The 10,809-nt window shown below is 50.2% G+C and overlaps 3 protein-coding genes across 3 annotated transcripts; all 3 read right to left on the bottom strand.

The window, feature by feature from the left end:
* Nucleotides 1–1,791: 1,791 nt before the first annotated feature.
* EMWEY_00043280 (p36 protein, putative) lies at nucleotides 1,792–2,910 on the bottom strand (the record flags this gene model as incomplete). Its single annotated transcript, XM_013482831.1, has 4 exons — nucleotides 1,792–1,941; nucleotides 2,142–2,223; nucleotides 2,373–2,490; nucleotides 2,628–2,910. 4 exons carry the CDS (start codon nucleotides 2,908–2,910, stop codon nucleotides 1,792–1,794), a joined length of 633 nt encoding a protein of 210 aa, XP_013338285.1.
* Nucleotides 2,911–4,902: 1,992 nt separating this feature from the next.
* Nucleotides 4,903–8,021, bottom strand: EMWEY_00043270 (hypothetical protein, conserved; the record flags this gene model as incomplete). Its single annotated transcript, XM_013482830.1, has 6 exons — nucleotides 4,903–5,178; nucleotides 5,384–5,771; nucleotides 5,999–6,146; nucleotides 6,388–6,784; nucleotides 6,919–7,682; nucleotides 7,913–8,021. 6 exons carry the CDS (start codon nucleotides 8,019–8,021, stop codon nucleotides 4,903–4,905), a joined length of 2,082 nt encoding a protein of 693 aa, XP_013338284.1.
* A 1,846-nt stretch (nucleotides 8,022–9,867) lies between these two features.
* Nucleotides 9,868–10,809, bottom strand: EMWEY_00043260 (hypothetical protein, conserved; the record flags this gene model as incomplete). Its single annotated transcript, XM_013482829.1, has 1 exon — nucleotides 9,868–10,809. One exon carries the CDS (start codon nucleotides 10,807–10,809, stop codon nucleotides 9,868–9,870), a length of 942 nt encoding a protein of 313 aa, XP_013338283.1.

Genomic DNA, 10,809 nt, shown 5'->3' with positions numbered 1-10,809 from the left:
TATATATATATATATATATATACACTTTTCCGTATAGGGCAGCAGCGTCAGCTTGCCATGTCGATCGATCTCCAGTTAATGTGGAGAAAAAATGGAGCCTCTGCCAGTGTAACTATGTCAGGGAAGCTGGTATGATGTTGCCTCTCCACGTTGATGCTCGAAGATGGTGACGAGCACGTTGCCACTATGATTAGGACTGATTTTTCGAGTGATTCATGAGACACGCACAATGCCTCGGAACTGGAAAGCTGTGGAGTTAATCCCTGCACTCACGCTTAGGCCTTCTTTATCCATGCTTTTTTTTACAGGCAGCTAAGGGAAGCACTCTTGTGGCAAGAGCAACAACGCCAACATTTTGCTGCAGCAACAGCTCCAGCATCAGATCCGGCCGCCTATCAGGAAAATTTTCCGCCGGCGGACCAGTCAACTGAACAGTTGGGACGCAATGGTGTTGGAGGAGCTTCAGAATTGCAGACTGCAAGAAAGTCCAGTATTCAGCGGTTGCTTCAGGTCTGTTCGCAATTCTAGCAACTCCCCCAGGCCATATAGGCCATTTTTGACTCTCCAGAGCAGACATGAACTGCATGTGGCAAGGCCACTGTTGCCGTCTGTAGACGCATCGAGTGGCTTCATTTTGTGGGTTTGTGTGCCCGCAGTTGCAGCAGTTCCAACAGCAACAGCAACAGCAACGCAAGGGTGGCGATGGAGGTCTAATCGCTCTTTTTGATGGCCAGAAACGCAGAGCATCCGAATCCAACGCTGACAGGGCGGGCAAGAAGGCCTATTTCCACAAGGCCGATTAAAATGCAGTAGATCTTTCCCGCCTGTTGATACGTGAACATCGCGTTAATATCAATGAAGAAACTAGAGAACCGTTATACAGCTACGGGGCACGTAGTTGCTTATTTCAGTGGCACAATCTTCTAATGGCTTGAACCCCCCGTGCCCAGCTATCATTCCTGCTGGAAAAGCCACAAGACAGGGTGGCGTTGACGTTCCGAGCTACATGCATTTGATTTACTGCTAGTTTGAATCGGCAACTACTGGAGTACGGTGGATGCTTGCTGGATGCTGGATAGGCGTAGTACAGCTTACAAGCCTGCCCATCAACGCCAGCAAGCCTACGCTAAAGTGCACTCACGTATAACCCTGGCAACATTGTAAAAGCTGCTCCAAACTTTGTTTCGATATGGAGCGAGAGGTCTAATGGAACCGTATTTCATTTGTAGTCCCAAGGCCCCATCCCCTCTGCGATGCGCAGTAGTGGGATGGCGCATCACTACCAGGCGAACTACAGTCATTTTCTTCAGTTATGCACTCCCCTCTCCCTGCCTCTAAAATTGTGGCTCGGGCTGCTGACTTTCCTTCTCTGGTTAAGCCAGCTTGGAAGTGCACGCCGTCCTTCCACTTATCTGGCTTTCTGCTTCCGCGAAATGCCACTCTGTCAAGGTACTCCTGTGGTCAGGTGTTAATCTAAAAGGTTACGCCCTGGCAGTATTGTGGCTTCCCAAGCATGACGACCGTCCCAACCCCAGCGAACTCATTCTACAACAGTTGCAGTACGAAAACTTATTAGCATCTCTCCACCTGGCACCCGCGGAGGCGCGAAACTCGGCATTATGGCTTCAAGGCACTGTTGAACAACCCGTATGTAATCGGTATACCAAAAGGGAAACTCACCCGTGGAACTGCGCATCATTTTGGGAAGACGGAAAACAGGCGTCCAACTTCACTGGCTTCTGGAAGCCACTGCAGAGGCTGACCACGGATATAAATTGTTAGAGAAAGTGTTTATATGACTTCCAAAGTGGCAAAATCGAACCCTTGGTCGCCACCCACCCGCATCGAAACGCCCCCATCAGCTGCGAAGGCCACGCAGTTGCTCAGATCGTCGTCAATTAGCAATACTTCCTCCTTGGAAACACCAAACCGCTCTAGAAGCTGCACGCATTCACATCATACTATAAGGATGCCTCTTCGTTCGTAATGGTAGCACGGGCATTTAGTCTTTCCAGAAAAGGCGGGATGGGTCGTAATATAGGCTGAGGCGCTAGAGTTCCTCTCAACAATAGTACAGTGAGGCTACACCAGAATCACGAAGTCAAATATGCTGCATGTCGGTGAAGCGAAGAGGAACTAACCTTGCCAATGTGGAAGGATTTGTTGTAAGGCATAGGCCTGTCTAAACCCAGGGGCTCGTAATCAGCAGGCAGTTTGTAAAGCCTGGTATCAAAGCATCAAACCTCATGAACCGAACCCCGTATTTTCCCGCATACAAAAATAGTTCCCGATTCACAGGGTGAAGACTCTCCACTAAAGTTCCAGCGGTGACTATAAATCAGCAGGGGACTCCTGATGTGCTCCCAGCTCACGAAGGATAGAAAGCGAACACAGCGTCGACATCAAACGAGGCAGTGCTCTCTCCAAGTACCCGCCGCACGAGCTGCTCGCCTGCTATACGACCTGGCCTCGAAGCGATTGCCTTTGGGTCTGAGCAAACAGAAAAAAAGCAACCCTCCGGGCAACCTCTGGGGTGTTTGCTAGTCAAACTAAACATCAATTGCAGCTCACAACAGAGAAAAGAGGACGCCTAACGCACAGTTACATGCAAAATAGACAGGTTTCACCTCCAAAAGTCACCACCGCAATACGAATTCCACGAGAAGACACCGCCGCTGCAAATGCATCAAAGTCCGGTGAAAGAGCTGTGAAGATGGGGTTGTCAGGCACGTCTGAAGCGCTTCCTCCTGCAAATTGCACACCATCGACCACAGGAAAGCTCTTGCTGTATAAAAGCGGACTAGTGAGATTCCTGAGCTGCATGCCGTGCATGCCTCCGTCTACACCCTTCCTCTTGCGGTTCGGTACAATATTTCTCATCAGACAATGCATGATGGCAGTGAACTGCATTATGCAAAAACTGTCGCAGAGTGCAACATCTTTTAGTTGCAGGTGCCGGCATGGCTGTACTTGCCCGAATGTGCAGTGATCATCGTCATGTCGAAGTCCACAGCAAGGACCCGCACGCCACCCTCTTTAACGGCATCGGCGATGGCTGTACAGGGGTCTTTCGAGCTTAAGGCTTCTTGGAGGAGCCCCTTAAGTCGGAGCCCTCGTGGGCCAATACCTGAACTTGCTTGTGCTGCCATGGGGACCAACACTATAAAAAAGACAGCAATGAAGACTGCCAGCAGCCCACTCGAATATCTGATCCTCTTGTCGGCTCTACGGGCCTCCTTGTAGCTGCGCTGTTGAAGCAAACGCCTCTGTCGCCCGTCACACGGATTTCCTGGCTCGGTGACTGCGAGGCCTCTTTGGCTCTGCGCTGCTGATAGAGGCTGGAGATGAGCAAAATTGGGAGCTGAGGAAGCTCTGATGTGAGAGCACTTCTGCATCGAAACAAGTCCGCCGGGTGCGTGCCCGTGAGGCATATTCACAAGTCTTGGATCGAGGGGTTCAGTGCGCCACCTGCTGCACGAGTACGTCTCTATAAGCACCCTTTAAAGCAGGCACTGCTAGGAATATTCCACAAATACCAGCATATTAATCGGTCAAATGAGTGTTTCGGAGTGCAGGTGGGAGGGACAGCAGCACAGGTGAACGAACTTTGCCCGGAACCGTCCTTCTCCACTCCATGCGACCGTTTCTGCCTCACCGACGTACGGAACAGATAAAAGGGCGTCGAATTGCGTGCACCTTTCAGTCTGTATGCTTTTGTCCTCATGAAGAGGGTTGGCAGGATGCAGCGGCAAGCACAGCCTCGATTGGGGCAACAGAAGTAAAGGGGCCCTCCTTGGCGCAGCCTGTGTTTTTCGAGCAGACTATCCGAGATATAGGGTAATCTAATCCTGATTTCCCCAATGTTTTCTTATTTACTACGCATATTTTGGACGGATGATCCCAGTAGACGTGTCTTATAACCCCAGCAAGACTCAAATGGGCCCTGCCTTTCTGCCTCTCTCAGGCGCAGCTCTAAGGAACACCAGCGGGAGAGCTGCCCTATGTGAACCATTGAATTTCACTGGGTATAGTCCTGTTATGTGTTTCAGAGTACAGACTACGTCTACGCTATTGTCTGGGGATGTAGTGCACCCTCCCAAAATTTGTACATTGAACCGCCTACTGGTGGTGCAATTTGGTGTGGGGTGCTAGACATATTCCCTGTGAAGCTGGTACATGCATTTCTACTTAAACATACGCTGGCAATTGACATCCAGCCAACTGCTTAACGCTGTTCTACAGTGCTACTGCACGCATCGAAAAGGGACTTCGACACCTGCAGGAGTGGAGTTGCTTCCTTTGTGCAGTAAGGTGAGTTGCCTCTCTTGGAATGCCTCCTCAACAGCCAGCCAGCCCAGGCCTTTTTGCAGGCGTGCCCATGACTCATTTGAACTGAAAGGCATATAGCCGCTTGAGGGAAGTTGATTCTCGTCACACGTTGAATTGCTTGCATTACTGCGATGTCCAGGTGCTAGGAGTGAATCCCACCCAGAGAGCAGCGGGGACAGGTGTATCGTACTCAGTCGTGATGGTGCTTATGCCGAATGACAGAAACTAAACTGAATCTCTCCCCAGAGAATTCGTCAAAATTTTGGCCTTCTCCCCTTAGCAACATTTCAGTACTTTTCGGGGAGGCTGCCAACGGTCGGGTGCCTCTGTACTGTGGAGCGGACACAGTATCCGCATCCCAGCGGTTATCTGGAGGTGGAAATTCAAGTACGCGCTCAAGCTAGGCGGACAGCTTTGGAGAGCTGTGTTATTGCACATGCTAAACCGAGTGTCCAAAAAGCTGAAGGGCGCCAACTCAACATCACTACAAGGGAAGAAGTAAATCCAGGCGAAAAACAGAGAATAAAACACAAAAGTCCTCGAATAGCAACTAGCACCGACGTCCGTGGCACTTCAGTCGGCCTGTTCATCAGTATGTCCCTTCTCACCGGAGAGAGCTTTTATGCGAGTGTTGAACTCATTGATTTTATCCCATGCTTGCTGAGTGCAGCCCAGCTCGCTTAGTGCCAAGCGGAGAGCTAGGAGCTTGTTCATGTTCAAGCGCAGCTCTAGAAAAGCAAATTCCAACTTCTGAAGCAGAGCCCTTTCATTCTGAGCAATTCTGGGGTCGCGATGTCGTTCAGCTTCGCGCACTAGAGACACTGGGTCTCCCCGTCGACCGCCAGCTTCCTGAACAGTTGCACAAACTCTTACTATAACAATGGGCTCACCAAGAATAGGCTAGACCTGCTTTTGGCAGGATGCCAATGCACTGCCACAGGTATGCGGTCTTTTGGCAAAACCACTGATAATTAGATGATGATAATTCAAAGCTCAACTTAGCTTGGACAAATTGTGCTTTGGGCCAAAATAGGGACAGGATATTCTGGCGTACATGGATAGCCACGATTGCTTGTTGAGCCACAGACACAACGGAAAAGAAGCAACTGCTCGTTGACACCTGTTCAGCAGCCAAATTGCCGAGCACATTTTCTGTCCTGGTCACTACAGCAGGAGTGCGCTGCCCTGGGGGGACCTGCAGCTGAGACGATGTACGGGGGGCTGGTTTCGGCATGTCGTGATCTAAGACAAGGGCAAGCATCCTCACGACAACGCCCTCAATGAGCTTCCTGTGTTCCAACATTGAATCATTCATTAGTGAATGACGGAAACTGCGCTCTGCGACTTCCTGGGCTGCTTTTTTCGAACCATCGTGTAAAAGTAAGCTTGCAAGGGTCTGGGCTGCCACCTCAGTGGACCCAACGGTGCAAGCATTGTATGCCCTATGCGCATAAGCAGAATACGTAAGAGGAACTGTTCTTGTTAGACTAAGCTACTCCGAGAGGAAATGGGTGTTCATACCACACGGGTCACATGCTGTTGTCACGGTGAGCTGTCCTTTCGTAGGCGCAAGAAGCCGTGGGGCGATGCGAGTAGCTCAACTGCACAGCCGAACGCAATGTATTTAACGCTTGGTGCACACCAGAAAGGCAAGTGCAGCGAAACCCACATAGTGCAAGCCAGAGCAGCCAGCGCCACAGGCAGAAACAAAGGTGCATGCGGCTCCCATGTCACCCACCGCTCCGCCACTGTATCGATGGTACTGAGGGCAGAACAAACTACAGATGGTGGGGCTGTCCTGAACTTCTCATGGCATTCTGAGGCACGCACAATCCGAACATTGGAGGACAAGAAACTAGTTCCCCAGCTGCGCGGCGGTGTGAATTGCCACAAAAGCTCATGGAGAAAAACATAGCAACTGTGCATACTTAAACTGCAACTTCAACCCACTGTCTGGTGGTTCAGAGCGTAGCTGCGCATTCTACTACTTTCTGGAAGGACAAGCAGATGCGGTTGTCTAAAAGCATCCACTAGACAGTTGTACCAGGACAAACTCACCACACGCAATGACTAAGTGCTCGTGGAGCCGCTGTAGGGTTTCCACGTGGAGCAGGCGCTGCTGTCGTGCAGCTTCCGCAGCTTTCTGCATTTCCTGCAATTGATTATCAGTCATAGCAGCGTGAGGCTCTTTGATATCTATCCCAAGCAGCTGCAAGCTCCCAATAACAAGTCCACTTCGAAGGTTGCTTGGCTTCATCTCCGATCCAGCCTCACCATCGTTCGTATCCAATTCAGGTTTTAGTTGAGGCGCCAACTTCTCTGCGATTTCAGCAGCTCGCTGCAAGTTGTGCATTTCCTTGTATAGCAGATGAGCGCCCTCTTTCAGTTGCTTCAAGGTACCTACTGTTCGCCTGTAGAGATCAGCAACGCCGGGGTCAGAGTAGTCTGCGTTCGCCTACAAGAGCAATGGAAAACGCACTGGTAGGGGAAATATCGTTGCTTGCCATATTGTAACTTATAGAGAGGGGAAGGCAAACTCCCACTACTCTGCTAGCTTTGCGAACGAGTTTAGTAGTAGCGGGAGCTCACTTCATTTTCCGATTGCTCAATTTGTGTATGGGAAACTGAACTGCTCATTCTTGTCGCTAGGCGAGTGAAGCTCCTCTTGAGCCTTTCTCGTGCCAGCTTGTGGAATAACGAATCTGTCGAGGATCCAATGCTCGCGGACGCATCAAAAGCAATGGTTCCAGTACCATTTCGTGCGTTTAAGCCATCCTTACCCCCCATGCTGGAGGTCCTTGCAATTCCAACAGCAGAATCAGCAGCTGCATACTGGATGCTGGGCACTCTTTCGGTGCTCTGTCCCTTGTTCGCTAGTAAATTGACTTCCCTGAGGCGATGGCGTTGAGCGTCCTCCTGCAATTGTCTAACGATCGCACGAAAGGAGGGCACTTTTGCGTGGTACTGCACAGTTGTTGAAGAATTGCCTGTATCACGAAGCGAAGCTTTGGCAGCTGGGATAATGATGAAGGAACTCTGCCCGCGGGAAACAGTCCGATGGACATTGGCCGAGCTAGCAAAGTTGCTCCCCGTGAAGCTCCTGGAATCTGGAACTGAAGACCTTCCGTGCCTGGACTTCTTTAGCAAGTCTAGGAAGTCTTCATTGCCCTTCACGACTTCATTGTCCTGTTGGGGAATGAGGAGGTTAATGTACCTCCACTGTTCAGGGAATCCTACAGCCCCCGACATTGGCCTGAAGGGCGGCCAGCCAGAACCGTCCAATTCATCCGTGAGCTGCCTAGGTCTGTTAAAGCGTTGCACAAGGTCGCTGGGAGTCCTTGGCTTCGTCGGGTCTGTCCATTCAAAGCATTCGAAGCAGGGAGTTAACGGCGGGAAATATCACTGAAAAGCAGTACAGTGCTGTGCAGTATACTGCACAAACGTATAAATGCATCTGTTCAGAGATGCACCCTGCCAAACGCACACCATCAAGACAATCTGCTTGACGCAGATGCCGGGTAAACTAATTGTCTATTGGACTCGGCCACATTCCAACCGAGCTACTTTATTTAGAAAAACTCACCGACCACAGCATAACTGGTAGACCCGAGTATCCACCAGTCACCGCCTTTGAGTTCTGTTAGTCTCCTTCTAGACGACTCCGACAGCGGTTCATGGTCTGTGATAGGCATTTTTCTGTTTTGCAGCTTGAATTCCTAGCAGGAAGAAAGCACAGTGAAGACAGGCGTGTGCCCCAGCTGCAGCACGCGAGTCTATGCAGCAGGCAGCATGGGCAGGTACGCCTTGAAGAGCGGTAACGAGAAGTGCTTTCTCTATACGGAGGTAGAATCCTCGGCATAAATCAATTGCTAGGCCATCCAATCCTCGGTCCAGATATGTAGTAATCGGCTCCAGTCCACTATGAAGGAAGGTATTATACCTGTGTTTGACAGATCCAGCATGTATTCCACAGAGGGCGTCGGAGTAAAACGATGCAGGGGAGGTACTTACCCCATCAGCACACTGGAATTCGCTGTTATCATATTCACAATGTATATCTTCATTATTTAATGGGGGTTACACAATATAATACAGACAAGGGTGCAGAGAGTCAATAGCCGGTCCATAGCCAATTGCAGAAGGGCCAACTCGTTCGATTGCTGGCACATGCGCAGAGGCGAAAAGTACTATCACCATCCGGTTCTAGTCACCTTATACAGCCAACATTTTAAAAGCATCATCTTAATAGCTTAGCACTATATATGTGGTAGGCGAAGACTTCGGCACTCTCGAAGCACAATCTGTCCGTGCAATACAGCACGGTCAACCTCAGCAACACACGAGTAACGGCATCCATTCGACCCTGCGAAATGCAGGAACGAAGCTTTTAGTTGCCAGTAAGAATAGCCTCTACAAGAGCTAACCTACACATAATCCGTAGGCACAACCCACTGTCAGGCAACGATGTACAGTTCCGCAATGTCAACCACTTTTGTGCTCGAGAGCATTCACAACTCCCCAAAGAGCTCTTCACAACTGCCTCACAACCCCTTTTCAGTAGGTAAACTGACTCAATTACTAACACTGAGGGACATTTATATACTACAGCGGCCTGTTCAGCGAAAGGAACCACAGGCTCTCGCCCCTCGAGACACTCCTCGTCTACGCGCCAACACGCTGCCAGTTTGTTAATGAGCAAACTGGCCTAGCGAATTCAGGTCACCTCCTAAAACAGCCCCTATTCAAATGACTCCTCTGTCCATTCTTAACTTGACAGTTGGACCGTGCACAGCGTACTGTGTAGACTACTATGTGTCTCTGCAGCTATAATAGTATATGCAGTATGCTGCTGCCTACTTAACTAGGGTCGTTCGATAGGTTCATAATATACCTTACGCTATGCCAGCCTGTTACATATCGGTGCAAATGTGGTGCTGTTTGTTTTTTCTTTAAACTGACTCAGCCACAGATCGCAAAGATTGCACTGTTCCTTTCTGTTCTTCTCGGCCTGTGAAGTTCCGAGGACGACCCGGTGTACATAGGAACCGAGTCTTCTATGAACGGGCCACCGCACACCTATTTGCAGGCTAGGCATACCTATTAATTCGTTGAGTTTCTCTGAACACGGCAGCTGCAGCTGAGCATTGCCTCGAGGCGCATAGCCTGCGTGGCTCCACTATCTACAGTTTCCCGCAGTTTCCGTTAAACCTAAGGCCCTAATTCGGCATCATTTGATTCTCAATCTGTCCTGCCTAATGACTCAGCCAGGCTGTTGCCAATGAGCCCGCCCAAACACCGAAATAAGCCACTGCTCAATTTCAGTGCAACGCGCTTCTTTCATACCCAATATATACACAGTAATACCATGGAAAGGCTTCCCATGCCTCCATTCTTGCCTCATGCTGGCTTGTTGAAGAAGTACAAGCTTGCATCCCTCACTTGCTGTTTTGCTTCGGATATTTGCAAACGTTGCATCGTTTTATATTCCATTCACGTATTACACAAAAATGATTCACAATATCTTCACAGTATGCATTTTTAGCCATATTTGCCAACATCAGTGATTACCCCTTCATAACGCTGCCGCGCCAAGATTCGCTTCAGCCTGCTTTGATGAAGCATTCTTGCGGTCTCTATCCCCTCTTCTGCTTTCTGAATCCATTCAAGTTGTTGGCGAACAATGTGAAGGTGTCTGTACACCGCTGAAAGAAGAGAAAGTGCACCAATGAGCACCAGCAGGGTAGAGGCAATAGAGGAAACATCTTCGCGGTCGAGGTCCCCGGCACTAGCCAATGAATGGGCGGGGCCGAAAGCCACAGTGTCATCCCCCTCTAAAATAATCCACCCAGCCAGTAGCAGAAGCACTAACCCCAAGACAAATGACTTCATGCCCGCCATTCGAGGAGCTCGTGGGAGCAACAGCAACGGAGACAAAGGGTCCATGTTCAGTAGCAATAGGCTTTGGGCATCACCTCCCCCTTTCGAGAACCCGCTCCCACTTGCCGAAATTACAGAATTCCCTTCCATGTCTCTCCGTGGGAAATCCGAATTCTTCGCGTTGCTGTGTGAACCCGACCGACTACCCGTATAGTGCAAATCCTCTGTCACCAGCTCCTGTTCCTCTCGAACACCAGAACCAACTGCAGGGGCAGCATCGACAATAGCATTTCCTGTGGATGCTTCTTCATCCTGCCCCAGGACTTTCTCATGTTTTTCTCGTGACCTTCGGGTCCCCGTTTCCGGTGGTTGTACTGCCTCTCTCCCACTATTCCTTGTAAGTACCATATCGTCCGCCCCCACCAAAAGACCTGCCGACATTTCCGCCGAGATGGGGCTATACGAGTGGCCATCATTATTGGTAGCAACAACGCCCGGGCCGTCAGCTGCTGATGCAAACGCAACAACATCGAACCCACCGAGCCCAGTGGCCAAGCTTCCTGATGATGCGCCGAGCGCTGCTAGGGCCAACCACTCCCTCAT

The sequence above is a fragment of the Eimeria maxima genome, genomic scaffold (genome assembly GCF_000499605.1).
Source record: "Eimeria maxima Weybridge genomic scaffold, Emw_scaff793, whole genome shotgun sequence".
NCBI classification, from domain to species: Eukaryota; Apicomplexa; class Conoidasida; order Eucoccidiorida; family Eimeriidae; genus Eimeria; species Eimeria maxima.
Note: the sequence above shows the minus strand (reverse complement) of the source record. Positions and strands in the feature narration are given on the sequence as shown.